This window comes from Hemiscyllium ocellatum, chromosome 31 (assembly GCF_020745735.1).
Source record: "Hemiscyllium ocellatum isolate sHemOce1 chromosome 31, sHemOce1.pat.X.cur, whole genome shotgun sequence".
Classification (NCBI taxonomy): Eukaryota; Metazoa; Chordata; class Chondrichthyes; order Orectolobiformes; family Hemiscylliidae; genus Hemiscyllium; species Hemiscyllium ocellatum.
The window spans coordinates 1091061-1115292 of NC_083431.1; the positions used below are offsets into that span (position 1 = coordinate 1091061).

At 41.3% G+C, this 24232-nt stretch overlaps 1 protein-coding gene across 14 annotated transcripts in view; it reads left to right on the top strand.

Annotated features, from left to right (window-relative positions):
* Positions 1-24232, top strand: part of ncor1 (nuclear receptor corepressor 1) — a 402479-nt gene that overhangs the window by 181330 nt on the left and 196917 nt on the right. For 13 of the 14 annotated variants that reach the window (XM_060848164.1, XM_060848169.1, XM_060848173.1 and 10 more), the window contains 2 exons: positions 9338-9468; positions 22637-22824. In XM_060848164.1, coding sequence (XP_060704147.1) covers positions 9338-9468; positions 22637-22824 — 319 coding nt within the window. Of the gene's footprint in view, positions 1-2507; positions 2535-9337; positions 9469-22636; positions 22825-24232 lie in introns of those variants that run through there. The other variant, XM_060848178.1, reaches the window with a different exon arrangement.

The window sequence follows — 24232 nt, forward strand, 5'->3', positions numbered from 1 at the left end:
GTTTACTGGGATTTCTTATCTAATATTCTTGTAGTATTCCATTGTAAATTCATTCATGTGAAAAGATCAAGATTCTACTTTGCAGAACAATTAGATCGATAGACACCTTTACAAGGCAGTGTTCACTGGAGATAGTCCTTTGTAGTTCATTTTAGATTAGATTAGATTAGATTAGATTAGATTCCCTACAGCGTGGAAACAGGCCCTTCGTCCCAATAAGTCCACACCAACCCTCCAAACAGTAACCCACCCAGACCCATTTCCCTCTGATTAGTGCACCTAACACTATAAGCAATTTAGCATGACCAATTCACCTGACTTGCACATCTTTGGACCCTGGGAGGAAACCGGAGCACCCGGAGGAAACCCACGCAGACACAGGGAGAATGTGCAAACTCCACACAGACAGTCGCCAGAGGCTGGAATCGAACCTGGGACTCTGGTGCTGTGAGGCAGCAGTGCTAACCACTGAGCCACCATGCCGCCCATGCCATAAGACAATCTGAAGATGAATTTTTGTCAAAACTTCACTTTTTCTTGATTTGTTATAAAGTCTGACATTCAGTAAATAAAATGTTTTTAGTATTAGAACTGAAATCCAATTGGCGCTTGACTGATCCATTGGAAAGGTCAGCCATAATTTCCTTGAATGCTGGAACAGATTTGAAAGGCCAAATTATGCTGCTGTTCTGCATGCTGTACTTTTCATAGACAACCAGTTTAATGACAACTATTAGAAATCTTTATTGTGAGATATTAAACCAGATGACTTATTTTTGATGTTCTGAGTTTTGAAGTCGGTGGAGTTAGAAATCACCTCAGACCATTTGATCGAAATAAATCTGTTCAGTATTTGCCATGTCCTTTGTGTGTGAAAATGGTTCTAATCGCATTGTCTGCCCAACTGTTCCTTTGTTCTTATGCCTACTCTTCTGGCTTGGTCACGATATGGAGGTGCTGGTTTTTGACTGGGGTGGACAAAGTTGGAAGTCACATGGCACTGGGTTATAATCCAACAGGTTTATTTGAAACCACAAGCTTTCGGTGCATAGTCCCTTCGTCTGTGGAAGTGAGAGACAAGAGAACACAGACACAGAATTTGTAGGCAGAGAGATCAAAAGATCATACCAATGGTGTAAGTGGCTTGATCACTGGCATTGGATTCTAATTTGACAGTCTCCTATCCTGTGTAGAGATATGTATTGATACGCGAAGAGTTCCTACCTGATTTTGTGCTGGAAGGTGATAAAGATGTATGCATGAAATTATTCAGCACTGCTCAGCCAGGAGGAAGGATCAAAAACAGAAACTGCTGGAGAATCTCAGCAAGTCTGGCAGCACATGTGCAGAGTTCATGTTTCAGTGACCCTTCTTCGGCTAGTGGGGGAATGTCTCACCCTGTTTATAGCCAATCAGTTATCCAGATAAGGCAGGTAAAAAGACAAAACCACCAGAAAATCTAACTGAACTGAACTGAGAAGAGGATCTGGATGCTGTCTTCAGCCAGAGCATTGCATTGTCATGAATAGGGCGCCTACTGCTGTTGGTGTTGTTGATTTCTGCGAGGAAATGTGTGAGAATGTTGAGACGCCATGATTAAAGTATAGTGGTTTTGGTTCATGAATAACCTAGTGACACAAGCATGTAGAATGGCCCAAGTGGGCAGTTGCACATCTTTGGACCTGTATACCATCAGGATGGAGGGAAAGTAAGAAAAATATAAAAGAATCTACTGAAGTGATAGTTTATTTATTGTTCAGGACAGGCACTGTCCACTGGATTGTGGGTTGTTTCCATAGATCAGAGAATGTGATTTAATGTAGATACAATGGTCTTTGTGTTGCTTATTTTAATTTCTTAGTTTGATGATTTTGGGAATTAAACCAACTCTGCAAGTGTTAGGCTAGTTTCAGAATGGTTAATAGTGCATTGCTTGAGGTCTTAGCTGCAAACTGCTGTGAAATTATATTCAGATGAGTTTATAAAAAAGGTTTCATTTGGCCCATTTGGCAATTACTTCTGAGAAAGATTTGAACGTTATGCTAGAACAGAGTCAGAATCAGTTTGATGTCAGTGTAGATAATGTGAATGGACAGGCCAATGTACTGGAGGTGGTGCTGTTGGCAGTTTTCCCAAAAGGATCAAGATTTGGATTGTTGCCTGCCTGTGATTTCCTCCCCCTCTGTTCTGTCATGGCAGTGGTATAGCCCAGTGATCCGCTCAATCTACTTGATATGCTGTTGTAAGGACCAATGATGCAGGACTCTGTGGATTACCTTATCTGACCCTGCAGATTAGAGTGTGTTTGCAAGATAGAAACGTTCCTCAGGCTAGCTTGTGCTGCGGGGGTGATACAGTTTCCTGGAATATGTACAATGATAGGTCAGACAGCTGGTCTAAGGAGCTCAGTGACGCTGCTGCCTCTCTCTAGACTGAAACTTACAGTGGTGTGGAAAGGATAGGCATCAGCCTGGCACCCAATTACTGAGTTGGGTGGACACTACAGAGTTTTCTGTTAGCAGATGAAGATTCAGGTACGTTACTGGATTGAATTTTGTTAGGGTGCTGGCAGCTCAAATTACCCCTGTGCTGAAAGGTTGTCTGCTTCAAGTGCGTTATTGCATTAGTTCAACCCTAAGCTGTTTTTAACTAGTGGATATTGTCTTAGCTGACAATGTGTTGCTGGAAAAGCGCAGCAGGTCAGGCAGCATCCAAGGAGCAGGAGAATCGACATTTCAGGCATGAGCCCTTCTTCAGGAATGAGGAAAGTGTGCCCAGCAGGCTAAGACAAAAGGTAGGGAGGAGGGACTTGGAGGAGGGGCATTGGAAATGCGATAGCTGGAAGGAGGTTAAGGTGAGGGTGATAGGCCGGAGTGGGGTGGGGGCGGAGAGGTCAGGAAGAAGATTGCAGGTTAGGAAGGCGGTGCTGAGTTCGAGGGTTAGGACTGAGTCAAGGTGGGGGAGGGGAAATGAGGAAGCTGGAGAAATCTGCATTCATCCCTTGTGGTTGGAGGGTTCCCAGGCAGAAGGTGATGCGCTCTTCCTCCAGCCGTCGTGTTGCTATGGTCTGGCGATGGAGGAGTCCAAGGACCTGCATGTCCTTGGTGGAGTGGGAGGAGGGGTTAGTGTTGAGCCATGGTGTGGTTGGGTTGGTTGGTCCGGGTGTCCCAGAGGTGTTATCTGAAACATCCTGCTAGTAGGCGGAAGTAGCCGCTAGTAAGAAAATGTCTTCGCAAGGTAACATGATCAGCTAATGAGAGAGCAAATGACCAGAGTGAAAGGGCTTCCCAAAACACAGGAAATCACGGTCAGATTGTAGTTATACACTTTTGAATGCATGGTGGACTGTAATATCCCAAAGTTCTGTCTTACAACCCTCTTCATACCGTCAGCTGAAGCATGTTAGCTTCATGTGTCTGCTCTGATATTTTATGCCAGCTGTTGGGATTTAGCAGTTGACAACTGACAGCAAAATGGGATTGCCTCATGGGAAAGAGAAGAGTTTGCACAGTTGCAAGTTTTATGTAATTGGAGAGAGCCAGTATGTTAGTGACCTCTGCGGTCGGATCAGCCTGTTGCAGGCAGGAAGCTGCCTTTTGTAAAACAAATCAAACTCTATACAACCATATTTTCTGTTGACATTTTCAGAACAGTATGTCTTCTACCACCTTCAATTGCTGTTTTTTTCTTTCACTTTGTAAAGCTACCAAAAGCTAGCTTACTTCCAGCACAGGATTTGTAAAAAAAAACATTAATGTTCATATGTTATGAACATATAAATTAAGAGCAGCATTTGGCCCCTTGAGACAGCTCCACCATTCAACAAGATTGTGACTGACATTATTGTTCGATATTGCTATTTATCCTGTATAAGCTTTCATCTGCTTGCTTGCCAAGAATGTGTTTATAGCAATTTTTTTTATTCACCAGCATCTATGGGACCAGGAGTGTATTGGCTGATCTAATATTCCAGTTGATCAAAAGGTGTTCAAATGCACACTGAATAATAGAAACGTCGTGTAGGGTGTATACACATCATCATTATACTTCATAAATCACTTAATGCAACTTTGATTTATATAAAATTTATTATTTAACAGCAGAGAGCTGTTCTCACTCACTCACACCCTCAACCACTTGCAGCTTGGGATAATATCATGAACTTCTAATATTTGAGGTATATAATTTTGCTGGTTTACTGAGAGTACCAGTTCTTAAGGTGTCAGATAAAATTCACTGTACGTCTCAAAAGGAATATTGCAGAGATTTTACTTACGTATGTATAAATTAGGTCATGTGTGAGTCTTTGACCCTTAATGATAAACTCAGCTGTATTTGTAGTTCCTTTCCTCTATCAAAAGGTCCATCCTTTCACAAGCCCAAATAACAGTCAGAAAAAAAACTGAACGGATAAAATGATGAAAATTGTGTATTTGCAGATGTCTGAGAACAGAACCCTGTTCATAATTAAGCTGTTTAAAACATTTGGTGATTACTACTGAGGTTTAATAGAACACCAGTTGCTTTCTACACTAAGGAGAAGCAGTTGTATTATGGTACTATCACTGGATGAGTTATCTCGAGATGCAGATTAATACTCTGTGGTTACAAGTTCATATCCCATCACAGCAGCTGATGAAATTTAAATTCAGTTAATAATACTACAGAATATACAGCTAGACCCAGTTGTGGTGATTGTGTAAGTAGTTGTCATTTAAAAGAAAAATCCATCTGATTCACTAATGACCTTTAAGAGGAGGGGATCTACCATCCTTATATGTATTAGTAAAGAAATTAAAATACACTGGTGAAATTAATGAGTTTGAAAGCTGATGAATTCTGAGGATCTGATAATCTATATCCCACAGCACTAAAGGAGGTGGCTGTGGAAATAGTGAATGCATTGATAATCATTCCAAAAGTGTTGGCAGATTGGAGAATGGCATATTTAACCCTACCGTTTAAGGGAGGAGGGATGGAGAAAGGCTATTCTGGACAGATGTTCTGAAAAAGTGAACAGGAATGTATGGATGTGCATGCAGCTTGATTTTTCTTTTAACTGGTAGCTTCCTAACTACAATAAGCTGATCACTTAAACTGTTTCTTGCCAATTACACAAAACTTGCAACTGCGCAAATCTTTCTCTTCCCTGAGGCATTTTCATTTTGCTGTCATCTGTGAATTGCTGAAGCCCTTTTCCAGAAGACATTTGATAAGGCACCACATCAAAGATTATTGCACAGGATAAAAGCCCATGCTGTTGGGTGTTAACATGTTGGCATGGTTAGAAGAGGGAAGCAGAAAGTAGGTAAACATGGGTTGGTCTTAGGATGACAGGATGTCACAAGTGATGTGCAACAGAGGATGGTGTTATGCCCACAACTCATTACAATTTATTTCCAAATGATTTGGATGTAGGGACCAAAAGTATGTAGTTAAATTTGCTGATGACACAAAGATAGGTAGGAAAATGAGTTGTAAAGTTGACCTGAGGAACATAAGAAAAGGATATAGTTAGGTAATGCGAATGAGAAAAGATCTCACAAGTGGAGTACAATGTCAGAAAATGTGAAATTGTCCATTTTGGCAAATGAATTTGTTTTTAAATTACCTGGCTGGGGAGATGTTTGCAGAGCTCTTGAGATGCAAAGAGATATGGCTGTCTGATTGCTAGAATCATTGAAAGTTAGCATATAGGTATATAAGTAATTAGAGTAAAAAAATGCGGTGCTGGAAAAGCACAGCCAGTCAAGCAACATCTGAGGAGCAGGAGATTCGATGTTTCGAGCATAAGCTCTTCATCAGGAATGAGCTCATTCTTGGAAAATTAAGCACGAGGAGTCATAGCTTAAAAGTAGGGTGTTGCCCTTTTGTTTCTCTTTTATTTGCATAGGTGTTGCTAGCTGGCTGTTGTTAGTCCTTGAGAAGTGTTGGTGTGCTGTCTCTTGAATTGCTGCAATCCATGTGCTGTAAGTTGACTCACAATGCAAGGAAGGAGGGAATTCCGGGATTATGACATTTTTCCAAGTCTGGTTGGTGCGTGGCTTGGAGGAGAACTTGCAGGTGGTGGTATTCCTGATGAAGAGCTTATGCTCAAAACTTCAAATCTCCTAATTCTCAGTGCTGCCTGACCAGCTGTGCTTTTCTAGCACCCCATTCTTCGACTCTGATCTCCAGCATCTGCAATCCTCACTTCCTCCTAGGTGGCAGTGTTCTCATGTATTTGCAGCCCTTGTTCTTCTATGTGGAAGTGAACATGGGTTTGCAAGGTACTTAGGTGAATTCCTGCAGTACAACTTATAGATGGTGTATTCTGCTGTGAAGGGTATAGATGTGATGCCAGTCAAGTGAACTGCTTTATCTTGGTGTTAAGCTTTTGAAGTGTTATTGGAGCTGCACCCATCCAGGCAAGTGGGAAGAATTCCATCACGCTTCTGACTTGTGCCTTTTGGATGGAGGAGAGCCTTTGGGTAGTCTGGATGTGAATTACTTACTGAAGTATTCCTATCCTCTGACCACCTCTTTTAGCCACTGTTTATGTGGCGAATCCAGTTGAGTTTCTGGTCAGTTATAATCTCCAGGATGTTGAGAGTGGAGAATTCAAAGATGGTAACACCACATAATATCATGGGGCAGTTGTTAGATTGTGTCTTGTTGGAGATGGTCATTGCCTGGCATTTGGATGGCACAAATGTTACTTGCCACTCTCTGTGTGTGTGTGTGTGTGTGTGTGTGTGTGTGTGTGTGTGGCGGGGAGGGGGGGGGGGGTGTAGAGGAGAGGAGAGTGGTTGGGGGTGGGGTGGGGTGTAGAGGAGAGTGGTTGGGGGGGGGGGGGGGGAGTATCTGTGAGAGAGTATGTATGTGTGTGTGTGTATATTACCCTTTTACACTCTCATACACAAACACACACAGACATTCCCCCACCCACCCACTCCGACACCCACATGCATGTGCACACCTGTAGTTTTGTGGGATGAATTTGTACTTGCAGAATTACATTTTATTTTGCTCAAAAACTAAGATTCTGTTAATCCCTCTTTGAGATAAGAATCAGTTTGAACATTGGGACACAGATAGACTTAGCCTCACACCTTCAATGCATTAACTGAGCTGACATGGCACCTATTGTTAAAGTTCACTTGAGAATATAAGATTTTTTTTAAAAAAAGCTCATGGAATTACATGTGAAAGAACTGAAACCAACATAGTCATTCTAAAACATGGGAGACCTAACAAACATCAGTGGTGGGAAAGTTGCTGGAGAAGGTACTGAGGGATTGGATCTACTTATATTTCGAAAAGAATGGGCATTTAGAATGGGTAGATTCATTTAAGATTCCTGATGAAGGGCTTTTGCCTGAAACGTCGACTTTCCTGCTCCTCGGATGCTGCCTGACCTGCTGTGCTTTCCCAGCACCACTCTGATCTAAACTCATTTAAGATGCATCTGGACAGATGCATGAGTAGGTGGGGATCAGAGGGATACAGGTGCTTTGGAATTGACCGACAGGTTTAGACAGTACATTTGGATTGGCTCAGGCTTGGAGGGCTGAAGGACCTGTTCCTGGGCTGTTAATTTTCTTTGTTCTTAACCAATCCAGGTCTTTTTCAACATATCATTTTAGTCGCATCACACTGTAAACGTTTGCTATACGATCCTATACTCCTCAACCATCTGATAAAGGAGTAGTGCTCTGAAAGCTAGTGCTTCCAAATAAACCTGCTAGAGTATAACTTGGTGTTGTGTGATTTTTAACTTTTGTCTTTGAAGACTGTACAAGTACAGCTAGTCCTGCTGTCCTGCCTTTTCCTCATTTTTAGATTTATTTTATTTTCAGGCAGTTCCCCTTTTGAAAGCCATGATTGAACTGCCTGCGCCACATTCTAAAGGAGTGCATTCCTGATTTGAACCACGTGTCACAGTTTGTTCTGTTACCATTCATTTTAATTCAATATCTTCTGTCTCTTTACTGTTCCATCACTGGGAACATTGTACCCTAAACCCTGGAACCATTCTTTTAAAAATCTTTTCTAATGCCTTTACTTCCTTCGCAAGATGTCATGTTTAGACTTGAAGACAATATATAAACTGAGACTGATTTTGTGTTTTATAAATGTTCACCATGACTTCCTTGCATTTTGTACCTATTTAAAAACCCATGACCCTATATATCTTATTAACCTAAGTGAATCACTTCACACTTCCCTACATGATACTCCATCTGCCACGTTCCGTGCTTACCATTTTAACCTGTCTATAATGTGTAATTGCTTTGCAAGCTAGCGTCTTCATGTCCATTTATGTTCCAACCAAATTTCTATTGTCAGCAAATTCGAATACATTTTACTGCATTCTTTTTATCAAAATCAAAACATAGATTGTAAATAACTGAGGACCCATACATATCCTGAAGCACCACAGCAGTATGAGCCTGCAAGCCTGGAAAAGGTCCACTTATTCCTAGTCTCTGTTTTGTGTTTCGGTGAGTTTTCCTCTGATCAGTGCCACTAACTTGAAATTGAGGTGCAGTTGCCTAGCTGACTAAGTGACAAAAGGCAGAGAAGAGATGTGATAATAGTCATTGTACATTATAGTATGCTCAGTTCTGTTGTGAATATTCAAAATTTTAGATGTGTTCTCCTTGTACCTTTGTTTAACCCAAGACCTGGAGGCTTTGCAATGGTTCGTATGAATGTAAGAGGCAAAACCTAGTCTTGAAATAGACTTGGTTAGAATTGGACACCTACTGGTGAATTCTGGGGAACTGTATTTAGATATTTTTACAGATGAAAATGTGCCTTTATTTAGCACAGTAGATCATTGAAATATCTCAAAAACATCAGATAGTGAAATACAATTGGCAAATGGTTTTTGAATGTCTGCAGTGACCTTTATTAAAGCTATAGGTTTTGAAAGGAGTGCCTGCAGTATTAAGATGCTAAGGCTTCCTAAAGGCTGAACATTTGTTCCCTTACTTTGTGACTGTTCAAATAAGCATTTTCTTCAATGCATGTTGGGTTTTTCTTTCAATGGTTGATATTTAAATATTAGAGAAAGGATTTTTCAACCAGAGAAATTTACCATCTCTTTTCTTTTTGAAACAAAACATTGTTCTGAGGATATTTTACTGAATTATACTTCCATGAGCTTTTTTTCAAGGAGAATGTTGATCTCAAATAGGCTAACACATATAATAGCTCACCATGTTTCACATCTATGTAACAACTCCGGTGTTTTATCTTCAGGTGTCAGATTGAAACTGTTTTTAGGATACTTGCATGCTTACTGGTCACAGGCTATCTGGTATTAGACGCAAACTAGTCTTTTGTTTTACAGCAACAAATTTCTCGCCCTTCACAAGAAGAAAAAGAAACTGAAAAAGAGGAGGAAAAGGTTGAAAAAGTAGAGAGAGAAGAAAAAGACGAGAAGAAGGAAGAGGAGAAAGATGATAAAGAAGAACCTCAAAGGTCAGAAAGCTGAAAAGACCCACTCTATAGGAAATCAGTAATTCAAACAGTTATGCATACATATGGGCAAATCCTGGTCCTGTTTGCTTTCTTCTCATGTTCTAGTGGTGCTGTAATAGAACATTTAGTATATTGCAGATCCATCCTGTACCCCAAAATGTTTAAAGGGAACACAGAACAGTACAGCACAGGAACAGGCCTTTTGGCCTGCCATATCTGTGCTGGCCATGATATCATTCTGAACTAATTACATCTGCCTGCACATTGTCCATATCCCTCAGTTCTTTGCCTAGTTATATGTCTGTATAAAAGCCTCTTAAATGTTGTGATCATATCTGCTCCTACCATCTTCCCTGGTAACACGTTCCAGGCACCTACCACCTCTGTGTAAAAGAAAAAGATGTTGCCTTGCATGTCTCCTTTAAACTTTTTCCCCTCACCTTAAACCTATGCCCCGCACTGCTTGACCTTGCTACACTGGGAAAATCACTCCAACTAGCTGCCCTATTCTTGCGCCTCATAATTTTACTGCTAACAGGTCACCCCTCAGCCCCCGATGCTTTAGCTAAAGCAATCCAAGTTTGTCCAACCTCTCCTTATAGCTAATACACTGCAACATCTTGGTAAACCCCGTTTACATCCTCTCCAAAGCCTCCACATCCTTCCTATAGTGTGATGACCACAACTGCACACAGTACTCCACATGTGAACAAACTGAAGTTTTATACAGCTGCATCATGACTTGTCAACTTTTACACTCATTGCTCTGACTGATGAAGGTAAGCATGCCATACACCTTATTTACCACCTAATTTACTTGTGCTGCCACTTTCAGGGAGCTATGGACATGCACTCCAAGATCCCTCTGCATTTCATTTTGAAGGTTCTGCCATTTACTGTATGCTTTCCTCTTGCATTTGACCTCCCAAAATATATCACTTTACATATGAAGTGGATAAATTTTATTCTTGCTAAAGATATACTGTATATTTTAAATTATTTTGTTAGAAACAGTAAATGTTTCAAAATTTCAAAAGAATCTCTTAGATCAAAACACATACCAGTAAATTCAAAATGCCTGTTTGCAGATTAATTTGGAGTTAGGAATTGCTGTCATTTGGCAATTTTTAAAATCTTTGAAAAACACAGATGATGGTAACCTGTTCAATATTCTTATATCTACAAAGGTTTCTGTACTTTATAGGGGAATACCCTGGTCAGCGAAACAAATCCAACCCTGCTGAATCAAGAGTTAGGGTTCCAGTGCTCTCCATCTCAGGCTAAAATAACCTCAGCAACTTTGCTCTGATGATTGTAGATGTTTTAAATTTCTGCCTCCATTTCACTTTCTGATAGACAGCACACATATCAATCCAGAAATAACTGTATAAGGTGAAGACAGACAAAATATCTGTTGCTCTGTTGTCTCCCTGTTTATCATTGTTAATTCCCCAGGTACATGCTGCGTAGGCTCAATGCTCACTTTGCTTGAAGACATTTTTATTGTATATTTTTATTTTTCTTTCTAGTATTCTGATGTACTAAAATCTTTCTCTTCTGTATTAATCTTTTGGTTATTCATATCTGTTCTTTATGTTCTGTCCAATGTGGAGACATTTGCTTGTGGCTTTCAAAAGGGAATTGAATTATTACTTGAAAATAAAAAAAATACTTTAGGGCTATGAAATAGAACAGCGAGTGGGACTAACTGAGTTGCTCTTAATACCAGCATGGAGACAACTGGCCAAACAGTCTTCTAAAGTATCATTTTGAAGTTTAACACCCATTCTACATGTGATGTTGGCTTATTAAGATCCATTCTGCAAATGATTTTTACAATCCTTCCTTACTAGACTTGGAATAAAATAACTCTTTGGTTTGCTTCATAGGATATGAGTAGTGTTGCCAAGCTCCGCTTTTTGTACTTATCCCTAATTGTCCCTTGATGACATGGTGAGCCGTTTTCTTGATTTGCTGCGGTTATGGGGAAGTGGTGGTGTAGTGCTCATGTAGCTGGAATGGTAATTCAGAGCCCATAGGCTAATGCTCTGTGAATAGAAGTTCCAGTTTTACGATGTATGTTGGAATTTGAAATCAGTAAAATAAAAATCATCCAGAAGTAAAGAAAATTTAGTGCAGTGATAACTCTGAACCATTGTCAAATTGTGAAAGCATAACTTTCACTAATGTCCTTGAAATCTAGAGCCTATACCCAGTCTAGCCCACATGTGACTCCAGACTCTCAGCAATGTGCTTGACTGTTAACTGGTGAGGGAGAGAGGTGGAGAGTTGTAGTGTGTTTAGGGGAAAAAGGGTGTTTATTGTTCAGATTAAGTGGTCAGAATGTGAGAATGGCAGAACAATGGTGTGTCTAACTACCATGCTTGAAAGGACATAGTAACAAGATAAGAGAAAGGGAAGAAATGTACACAATTTGAAGGTGTTGAATTCAATATTATGTCCAGAAGGCAGTAAAGTGCCTAGTCTGAAGATAAGATGTTGTTCCTGCAGTTTGCGCTGTGATTCACTGGAACACTGCAGCGTGCTAAGGAAAGACCTGTACATGATGCACACGCTGTGTTAAAATGACTGGTTTTGGGAAGGTCGGTTGGGGGGTGGGGGAAGTTATGCTTGCTCACAGACTGGAGGTGTTCCTCAAAGCGGTCACTCAGTCTGCATTTGGTTTCTCCAATATAGAATAGCCAACATTGGGTGCAGCGAATACAGTACACAAGGTTGGAGCAGGTACAGGTGAAATACTGTTGCACTTGGAAAAGCTGTTTAAACCCTTGAATGGTGATCAGGGGAGGAGGCCAAAGGGTAGGTGTTGCACGTTCTGCATTACAAGGGAGGGTGCCATGGGGATTGCGGGGGTGGTTTTGATAGTTGTGGAATGGACTAGGGTACCCTGGAGGGAATGATACTATGAAATGCAGAAGAGGGAGTGAGGGGAGATGTGTTGATGATGGTATTCTGTTGGAGATGTCTGAAATGGTAGGGAATAATCTTGTGAATGCAGCGGCTGTTCGGATGAAAAGTGAGGACATTGGAAACCCGATCACGCTGTTGTGAGCGATGGGAAGGGAGCAAGGGTGATAGGTCGGATGAGATTGAGGCCCTGTCAACTATAGTGGGTGAGAAAACATCGTAATAGAAAAAGAAAGCCATGTCAGCAGTGCTGTTCTGGAATCTGGCATCGTCCAAATAGGTACAATGGAGACTAGGGAACTGGGAAAATGGGATGGAATACCTGCAGGATGTGGCATGTAAAGAGCTGTAGTGAAGGTAGCTATGGGAGTCAATGACTTTGTAGTGGATGGCAATGGACAGTTTATTCCCGAAATGGAGACAGAGAGGTCAAGGAAAGGAAGGGAAGTGTTGGAAATGGACGATGTGAAAGTTGAGGCAAAATGAATGAAGTTTTCAAGGTCCTGGTGGGATCATGAGCTGGCACCAAAGCAGTCAATGATGTACCGAGAAAGGAGTGGTAGGGGTGGGAGATCAGTGTAAGACTGGAATAAGGATCATTCCACATACCCCATGACATGGCAGGCAAAGCTGGGACCCATGTGGGTGTTCATAGCCATTCCTTTGACTTGACAGAAGTGAGATGAATTAAAGGAGAAATTGTTCAGTGAGAGAACAAGTTCAGCCTGTGGAGGAGAGTGGTGGTGGATGGGGATTGTTCAGGTTTGTAGTTGAGGATGAAGCCGAGAGCTTTCAAACCATCCTGATGGGGAAAGGAGGTATGGAGGGATTGGACATCCATGCTGAACAGGAGGCAGTTAGGGCCAGGGAACTGGAATTGTTCATATGGTAGAGGGTTTCAGAGGAATTGTGAACGTTTTTGGGCAGGGTTTGGACAATTGGAGAAAGGATTGAGGCAAGGTAGAAGAAGAATGAACTCGGTGGGACAGGAACAGGCTGATACGATGGGCCTACCAGGACAATCTGATATGTGGATTTTGGGAAGGAGGTAGAAGTGGGGAGACAGTGGGGGGAGATCTCTGGACATAATGAGGTTGCTGATGGTGCTGGCAACAATAACTTGATGTTCAGATGTGGGATGGTGGTCCAAGGGGTGGTAGGAACAAATATCAGAGTTGGTGTTGAGTCTCTGCAAGGCAACAATCAATGTGCCAGATACAATGTCAGTGCCTTTGTCGTGTCCTCCACATCTTTGTCGGGTTTGGTAACAAAGTTGTACCCGAAAGAGAAAAGTGCAGGAATTTCAGAAGGGGACATATTAGAGTGTTGTGAGAAGAGCAGAGAAATTGATCTGGCTGTTGTCATGTCAGCAGTTTACAATGAACGACATTGAGGGCAGGTCAGAGGACAGGGGAAGGCTAGTGTGGACAGATAATACTGGAGGTGGGTGAAAGGTTTAGTGGAATGAGAGGGAGAATCCTGTCTGAAAATGTGGGCGCAAAGATGGAGGCAGCGGAAAAACAGTATAACATCATGATGAGCCAGAAATTCATTGAAGTGGGGATGTAAGGGTATGAAGCTGTGTCCTTTGCTGAGGACATTACTTTCAGCCTCAGAGAGGCGAAAATCAGGATGTATGATGAAAACACAGCAAGGGTTGGGGTTGGGGCCTTGGCCTTGGGGGGCAACAATAATTGTTTATTTGTCTGGCACAAAAATAAAATGGGAAAAGGAACAAGCAAAATTAGCAATAGTATGAGATCCAAAGAAAGAGTATATAAATTATGCAGTGGAAAAAGCAAACCTGAGGTGGTTAAATTTTAGCAAAGGAGAAGAAAGGGATGGATTAAGAGAGGAAAATAGAGTATGAGAGTAAGCTTGTGGGAACATAAAAATTGACAACAAAAATTTCTGTAGGTTTATGAAGAGAAAATGATGAGTGAAGACAAATGTCGGGGCCTTGCGGTCAGAAACAAGAGAATTTTAAGATTCTATCAGAGATGTCAGACAAATTAAATACTTGCTTTGATTCTGCCTTCACAAAGGAGGACACAAATAATGTTCCAAAAGATGTTAGAGGATACAGGGTCTAGTGAGAGGGATGAATTGAAGGAAATCAGTATTTGTATGGACATTGTGTTGGTGAAATTGATAGGACTAAAGACTGATAAATCCCCAGCCTCTGATAATCTGCATCCCAAAGTATTTAAGAAAGTAGCACCTTGAAATAGTGGAAAAATTGGTGGTCACCTTTCAAGGTTTTAATGAATCTGAAACAGTTCCTATGGATTGGAGGGTAGCTAATTAATTCCACTACTTAAAAACAGAGGAAGAAGAGAGAAAATCAAAAATTGTAGACCAGTTAGTCTGACAGTGACAGTGGGGGAATTCCTAGAATTACTGCTTGGAAACAGTAATAGGATTGGACAGAGTCATTGTGGATTTATGAGGGGTAACTCATGCTTGACAAAAATCTACTGGAATCTTTTGAGGTAACTAATAGATTTGATAAGTGGAAGCCTTTTCCCTGAGGTCGAGGAGTCCAGAATTAGAGGGCATAGGTTTAGGGTGAGAGGGGAAAGATATAAAAAAGACCGAAGGGGCAACATTTTCATGCAGAGGGTGGTGCGTGCATGGAATGAGCTGCCAGAGGATGTGGTGGAGGCTGGTACAAGTTCAACATTTAAGAGGCATTTGGAGGGGTATATGAATAGGAAGGGTTTGGAGGAATATGGGCTGGGTGCTGGCAGGTGGGACTAGATTGGGTTGGGATATCTGGTCGGGTATGGACGAGTTGGACCGAAGGGTCTGTTTCCTTGCTGTACATCTCTATGACTCAATGTGGTTTATTTGGATTTTCAGAAGGCAATTGATAAGGTCCCACATGAGAGATTAGTGTGTAAAATTAAAGCATGTGTAAGTGTACTGACTTGGAAAAGAACTGGTAGGCAGACAGGAAACAAAGGTGGGAGTAGACTCTTCTTTTTCTGAGTAGCAAGCGGTGACTAGTGAAGCACTGCAGGGATCAATGCTTGAACCCCAGCTATTCACAATATATTGTTGTGGATCTGTTCACCGAGCTGGGAATTTGTGTTGCAGACGTTTCGTCCCCTGTCTAGGTGACATCCTCAGTGCTTGGGAGCCTCCTGTGAAGCGCTTCTGTGATGTTTCCTCCAGCATTTGTAGTGATTCGTATCTGCCGCTTCCGGTTGTCAGTTCCAGCTGTCCGCTGCAGTGGCCTGTGGATCTGTGGATGAGTGCCAGCTATCCTTAGTAGCCACACACTCAGATGACAAGCAACATGAGTTCGACTGGGACAACACTACTATTATAGGACAAGCCAAACAAACAGAGAACAGCCAGGGAATTCCTAGAGGCATGGCACTCATCCACAGATTCTATCAATAAGCACATTGACCTGGATCCAATATACCGGCCACTGCAGCGGACAGCTGGAACTGACAACCGGAAGCGGCAGATACGAATCACTAAATGCCAGAGGAAACATCACAGAAGTGTTTCACAGGAGGCTCCCAAGCACTGAGGATGTCACCTAGACGAGGGACGAAACGTCTGCAACACAAATTCCCAGCTCGGGGAACAGAACAACAACAACGAGCACCCGAGCTACAAATCTTCTCCCAAACTTTATTCACAATATATGTTAATGATTTAGATGAGGAAACTCTGAACGTCTAAAGGTAAGCTATGAGAAGGATACAGAGATGCTTCTGTATAATTTGGACAAGTTGAATGAATGAACAAATAAATGATAGATGAAGCATGATGTGGATAATTATGAAGTAATCCATTTTGAAAGGAAAAACAGGAAGGCAAATTATGATCTGAATGGTGGAAGGAATGAGACCCGATACACCAGTTGTTGGAAATGTGTATGCAGGCGCAGTAGATGGAAAAGAAGACAAATGGTATGTTAACCTTCATAATGGGAAAGTTCAAATACAGGAAGGGGAATGTCTTGCTGCACTTTCGTAGGGAATTGTTGAGACCACACCTGGAGTATTGAATGCAGTTTTGGTCTCCTTACCTGAGGAAGAATGTTCTGGCTGTGGTGGCTGTGCAACAAAGGTTTGCCAGACTAATTCCTGGGATGGCAGGGATAGAGTCATCGAGATGTACAGCTTGGAAACAGATCCTTCGGTCCAACCTGTCCATGCCGACCAGATATCCCAACCCAATCTAGTCCCACTGCCAGCACCTGGCCCATATTCTTCTATACCCTTCCTAGTCATATACCCATCCAAATGCCTCTTAAATGCTGCAATTGTACCAGCCTCCACCACATCCTCTGGCAGCTTATTCCATACACGTACCACCCTCTGCGTGAAAAAGTTGCCCCTTAGGTCTCTTTTATATCTTTCCCCTCTCACCCTAAACCTATGCCCTCTAGTTCTGGACTCCCTGACCCCAGGGAAAAGACTTTGCCTATTTATCCTATCCATGCCCCTCTATAATGGGCATGTAAACCTCTATAAGGTCACCCCTCAGCCTCCGAGGCTCCAGGGAAAACAGCCCCAGCCTGTTCAGCCTCTCCCTACATCTCAAATCCTCCAACCCTGGCAACATCGTTGTAAATCTTTTCTGAACCCTTTCAAGTTTCACAACATCTTTCCGATAGGAAGGAGACCAGCATTGCATGCAGTATTCCAACAGTGGCCTAACCAATGTCTTGTAACATGACCTCCCAACTGAGGAGAGACTGAATTGGTTAGGACTATATTCACTGGAATTTAGAAGAATAAGGAGGATTGTATAGAAATGTATAATATTCTAAGAGGACTAGAGAGGGTAAATGCAAGATGGATGTTCCTGATATGTGTGAGACCAAAGCAAGGGGTTACACTTTAAGGTTACAGGGTAAGCCATTTAGGACTAAGATGAGAAATTTCTTCAGGAAGTGTTGGTCCTCTAGAATTCTTTGTCAGAGAACACAGTTGAAGCTGAAATATTGATTATTTTCAAGAGGAGGTTAGATATAATTTCTTAAGGCTAAGAATGTTTCTGTTTCTCAAAGGATCAGAGTATGGGGAGAAAAGGGGAACAGGATGCTGAGTTGGATGATCAGCCTTGATCCTGTTGAATGGTGAAGCAGACTTGAAGGGTATAAAGGCTTACTCCTCCTCCTATTTTTGATATTTATAAGATTGCTGTTAGGAAGGGAATTCCAGGATTAAACTTAGTGCCAGTGAAGGAACAGTGATCTAGTTCCAAGGCCACATGGTGTGAGGCTTATAGGGGAACTTGCACGCCGTGCATCTTCTGGGCTTGTTCTTCTAGGGAGTAACAGATACAAGTTTGGAGGGCATGTTAAAGAAGCCTTAGTGAATTTCTGCAGTGTGTCCTTTGGATGGTGCATTCTAATGCCACATTGGCTATTTGATTAGATTCCCTACAGTGTGGAAACAGGACCTTCGGCCCAATCAGTCCACACCGACCCTCCGAAGAGTAGCCCACCCAGACCCATTTCTCTCTGACTAATGCACCCAATGCAATGGGCAATTTAGCACGGCCAATTCACCTGACCTGCATATCTTTGGAGTGTGGGAGGAAACCGGAACACCCGGAGGAAACCCACGCAGAGACAGAATATTTGCAAACTTCACACAGACAGTCGCTTGAGGTTGAAATCGAACCCAGGTCCCTGGCGCTGTGAGGCAGCAATGCTAACCACTGAGCCACTGTGCCACCCCTATGGCTAGTAGCCATAGGGTGTAAATTTGAGGTACAGGATGGTCTTTCTATCAAGTGGCAGTTTCGTCCTGGATGGCATTGAGTTTTTTTTTGGATGAGTTGGAGATGTGCTCATCTGGACAAGTGGGGAGTGTTCACACTCCTGACTTGTTCTTTATCGGTGATCAGATCCATAATTTCAGAATTAACATTGGCTATTGGCCAGAATGTTAAACCAAGATCACCACTGATGTTTCCTCAATTTTTCTTTCTCTGTTCTATGTGTTGATTTCATTATGTGCAGTGATATTAAGGTAATGTGCAGATTTGTACCAGTAATCAAAATTTAAAAGAAATATGTATCGCAGTTTTAGAAAGTTACTTAAGGTATTGAAGATGAAGAAACAGTATCAGTCTAGCCATTGACACATGAGTTCAAACATTTCCAGATTTTCTGTATTCAAGTTTAAATTTAGTATGGTGATATTTGAACTTCAGACCTCATTGTTTTAAATTCAGTACCATACATGAGAAAGGCATTGGTTAGTTTTTGTACTGTAATTTGTATCTTAATCTTTGAACAGAAGGAAGATTGAATTCAATGATTGCTCAAGACAAGGATTTTATGTTTCAATTTGGCAATCAAAGTAGAAAGGGTTATAGTTCGTTTGCATTACATTTGGAGATCTGGGATTGAAATCCAAAACTTTTCACTAATTCCTAGAACCTGTGTCTTTAACATGTCACTGGAATCAACTTCTTTTATCTATGAAAAGGAGCTGCAATAAAATGACTTGATCACTGATATTAACTAAAATTCCCCTTACTCTCAATATTTTCACAACTCTTACAAGGTATTAACTCTTAATAACATGCTAACTCTTTCTTCTTGCCTCCTACTCAAAACCTACCTCTGACTTGCCACTCTCTCACCTGACCTTGCTACTTGCTTCACCCATTCACCAGTTCCCTTTCACTTGCCCCCTCTCTCTGACACTTTCCTTTTCCTCCTTCTGTGCACCATCTCCCTCCCACCTGCCTTTTCCTCCCATTGACTAACCCTGCTGCATCACATTTGCTCACTCCAAACTTCCACCAGTTGCAGCACCCCCTCGCAACTTCCCTCGCCATTGCCCCCACACTGCCGCTGAACAAGGAAACAGAACCAGGGGCAGAAATCAAGACTTGAAATTGAAATCAGTCCAAGTAATGTCCTGGATAGGAGTTGAAGTCTTCAGGAGGGTATTCTCTAGCTATTTGTACAGGGCTCAGCTTGCTGTTAATTTTACCTGATTAATCATCTCATGCTTGGCTCTTATCCACTAAAGTCATTCTGTGGTGCCATCCACTAGTTCTTTGCAAATGGCGCTTTATAATAGCCCTCCTTTAACCATTTGAAGGTGTGCATCCATAATAAAGGACAGCTTAGAGGGAACGCTGCATCTGCACATAATCTTGAATTGAATTCGATGCAGTTGACTCCTTCCCCTGCTGACAGTGGCAATAACAATGAAGCATATGGACCAGGCTTTTTCTTTGTTCACCCCAGTGTTGGATTCTCGGTAGGTGAGCTGGCCTTGGCCAGCACTTATCAGTTGATGATGGAAGTTTCATTTGAAAATATCAGTCATTATCTTGATGGAGACTCAAGACAGAATTTATTTTGAAGCATGAAGGAAATGCACAGAATGTGTGCGCGCAGTGGAAATATGCTTAAAGCAGTGGATGGCAGAGACCCCTATGGATTAATGTACATAATTCTCAAAACTGAGAGTGTAGGTAGCAAAACCTTGATGAAGAGGTCAGTGGATTTTTGGATGTTATAATTAGAATATAGAGTACACTGGTGAGGGCAAATAGTTTAACCAATGGCTTAGTCACAGTTGGACTATAGTATTAATCAAGAGTTCCATTGCATGAAGCATATTAAATCCATGAAACAGATTAAGTGATGATTCAGGTGGGATGATGGAATTTTTTTTATATGAATTGAGGTACTTCTAGTATAACTAAAAAGGTTAGAGAATTTTTAATAGATTTTTAAAAACAAAATTGGAATGTTCTGGCCAGATAGTGATTTGATGGTCTTCCTTTTTCTTGTGGAGTGTTGGGCAACCATAACAATAAAGAAAAGGTTTTTGATAAATTTCTTGTCACCGTTATTCTTGCAACATGCCATATTTGTAGGAAAAATGTGAGCATTTGAAAGAAAGTAAGGAAGATAAGGATGGGATGATGGTTCTGAGAAAAAAAAAGTAGTAAAATTAGATTGGCAAAGATCTGGTGCTGAAATGATCAATGGAAAGGTCATTGGGTCTTAAAAACAATTGGCATAACCAGTAGTTTTGCTTGTTTTTGTGTCTTTAAATTTAACTTCATGTTAAATTGGTTTTGCACCTCAATTTACAGTCCTCTGTAACAAACTCACAGAATGCTGAGGAAACTCAGCAGGTCTGGCAGCATCTGTGCAGAGAAATCAAAGTTAACATTTCAGGTTCGTGACCCTCATTCAGAAGGGTTTCTGATTTAAAGGAACTACAGTACTTTTGGTTTTTACAAGAGTTAGCGTTGCAAGTCTGCTATGACATCTTTGGAACTTGCATTTTCAGATTTCTAGCATTTGAAGCTTTTTTCTTTTTGGGAAGCTCAGTTTGCATCTTTCTCATTATTTGGAAATTATTGCATATGAAGCTTGTTTCCTCCTTTGATTAAAGGTACAGGGCCTCCTTCCTTCACTTTTTAAAAAAAATTTAATTTCTCTTCTGCCTTTATTCAAAGACATTTTATGGATTACTAGCCCCAAAGGCTTGTGCGTGTTTGGGTCTGTAAGATGACTAGGCTACTGTGTGAAACCAAGTATTTAAAATGATGTTCAGGTTGTTTTCTCCCATAACTCAGTCTCTTGATTTGTGTCTGTGTTGATGCTGAATTTGGCATTCAGTTAGAAAAAGCACAGCAACATTTGCACTTGTGTGGGGAAAGAATGATTTCAGCAGTTAATTCTGTCTGGATGCAATTTACTCTGGCTGTTACTCTGGTCTTGAAAAAGGAGGTGTACTTGTAAGCAGAGCTGGTTGTACCATTTTTGAAATAAGCAGCATTATTTCACCTAACTGCTTGGACAAGGTTAGAATTCAAACTAACCATGATGATGGATGGGCAGTTGTAGCTGTTGAAGTGCTGAATCATCTTCTGGGAGGCCATACAGTTTGGGTTGTGATTGATATCAACAAACTCTTTAGTGCTGATTTGATTACAAAAGGACTAACATTTTGGATAATTCAGTTGAAATTTTGAGAGAGTGAAAGCCATGCAGAGTTTGAGCTCACTTCCTATGAAAGTTTTTTCAAAGCTAACTAGGTCTTTTCTAATGTCTGTTATGTCTTTTGTAATAATCCTATTGTTTCCGTCATGACTATGGACAAATCATTGGTTCTGACAATGTTGCTTAATTAAAAAGTATGATTGCGGTCAAAACATTTAAAACTATCGGCTTGCTGCTTTTCTCTTACCTCTCTGGACAGTAAGAATTCCTGTTACTTTGCCTGTGGTTACGTTAAATTGTGTCAGTTGACCATGTATTAATTTACCATGTATTCGATTCTCTTGTATTCAGATATACCTCAGATGATTTAGAACACAGAAATAGAAAAGTACAGCACAGAACAGGCTCTTCGGCCCACAATGTTGTGCCAAAGATTATTCCTAATCTCAAATAAAATAACCTAACCGACACACCCCTCAACTCACTGCTGTCCAAGTGCATGACCAGCAGTCGCTTCAATGTCCCTAATGACTCTGCTTCCATCACCACCGCTGGCAACGCATTCCATGCATTCACAACTTTGTGTGAAGAACCTACCTCTACATCCCTCTGAACACCTTAAAACTCTGACTCTTCATGATAGTCAATCCTGCCCTGGGCAAAAGTCTCTAGCGATCAACTCTATCCATTCTTCTCATTTCCTTGTATAGCTCGATCATGTCACCTCTCTTCTTCCTCCTCCTCTCCAGAGAGGAAAGTTCGAGCTTAATCAACCTTCGTAAGACAAGCCTTCCAGTCCAGGCAGCATCCTGGTAAATCTTCTTTCCACCCTTTCCAAAGCCTCCACATCTTTCCGAAAATAGGGCGACCAGAACTAGACACAGTATTCCAATTGTGGTCTCAAACCAGGGTTTTGTAGAGCTGCAGCAAAACCTTGCAGCCCTTAACTCGATCCCCCTGTTAATGAAAGCCAAAACACCAAATGCTTTCTTAACAACCCTATCCACTTGAGTGGCACCTTTGAGGGATCTGTGCACTTGAACACCAGCTTCCTGCTGTTCTTCCACACTGCTAAGAATCCTGCCTTTAATCCTATTTCAGCATTCAAGTTTGACCTTCCAAATTGCATCACTTCGCATTTATCCAGTTTGAACTCCACAACTTCAAAGTCCAGAAGAACGAGGAAGCTGGAGTTTACATTGTTGGAGTGGAAGGCTGAACTAGCATGTGACATATTTGCTGTAATGTTCTATTTAAATCACAATTATCTTTGTGCCACTTTAGGGAAACCGTCAAAGAAAAGGACAAACCAGATACTGCAGGAGAGGAACCTGAAGAAAAGGAACAGTCTGCTCCACGAGGTCGGAAAACTGCAAACAGTCAGGGGAGGCGAAAAGGCAGGATCCTGAGATCCATGGCAAAAGAAGCCATCACTGAAGAGCCACCCAACCCCCCTCCTCCACCTGAACTTGGTGAGTATACCTGCCACAGTGAAATATCCTCAATCCATTGAAATATCAGCCACAAAATTGAAAGTTACAAGTTCTGTGTTTCTTTCCTATTATTAAATTAAACATTTCACAATCTTTGACTGAAATCAAAGGTCTGAATTAATAGTGGAAAACTTCCAGTGAGTTAAGTTTCAAGAAAGCATGCAGACTAATTATGAAGCACTTTACTTCTCCTTGAACAGAGGTGCAACATTAGCCATTTTCCATCCTCTGGGATACTCCCTGACTCCAGTGATTCTTGAAAGATCACCACCAGTGGATCCACAGCCTTGTCAGTTACCTCCTTAAGTCCAGGAAACCTTTGCTGCACTCCCTTTATAGCAAGAATATCTTTCCACAGATAAGCAGACCTAAACTGCAACAATATTCCAGCCATGGTCTCACAAGACCCTGTTTAATTGCAAGAAGGCCTCCCTGCCCTTCTACTTAAAAACTCTTGCTGTGAAAGCTGACATAGCATTTGCCACCTTTTCCGTCTACTGCACCTGCATGCTTGCCTTCAGTGACTGGTGTACAAGGACAACTGGGTCTCGTTGTACATCGTTGTCTCCCAATTTATACACATTCAGATAATAATCTGCCTTCCTATTTTTTTCCCCCAAGATAAATAACCTCACATTTATTCACATTACTCTGTGTCTATCATGTATTTGCACTTTAAGTGTTACCGAAATCTCACTGCAGCATTTATGCACCTCCCCACCTCCACCCTCAGTTTGTGTTATCTGCATATTTAGCAAACTGGATAATTCCCTAATCCAAATCATTATTATATGTATTTGCAGACAATGTAAAAATAGGATGGATGGTAAATTGCAAGGAGGAAATAACATTAGAAATGGAAATAGTTAGATTAGAAGAGTGGGCCAAAATGTGGCAGATGGAGTTTAACAAATATAAGTGTGAGGTCATGTTTTGGGGTCGAAAAATGGAAAGGCGACCTATTACCTTAATGGGGAGAGACTTCAGGGTGCTCCACTGCAGGGGGATCTAGGTGTATTCATTCATGAGTGACAGAAAACTAGAATGCAGGTACAGCAGATAATAAAGAAAACCCATGGAGTGTTGGCTTTTATGGCTAAAGAAATAGAATATAAAGATAAGGAAGTATCGTTGCAACTATACAAGATATTGGTGAGACCACACCTGAAGTATGTGCATAGTTTCAGTCCCCTTGAGGAAGGATGTAGTGGCATTAGACGCAATTCAGGAGAGGTTCACTTTATTGATCCTAGAGATGAGGGGTTTGTCGTATAAAGAGAGCTTGAACAGTTTAGATCTGTATTCTCTGGAATTTAGAAAAATGAGGGAGGATCAAATTGAGGTATTCAGGATGATGAAAGGTGTGGATAAAAGAGTGGATGTTTTC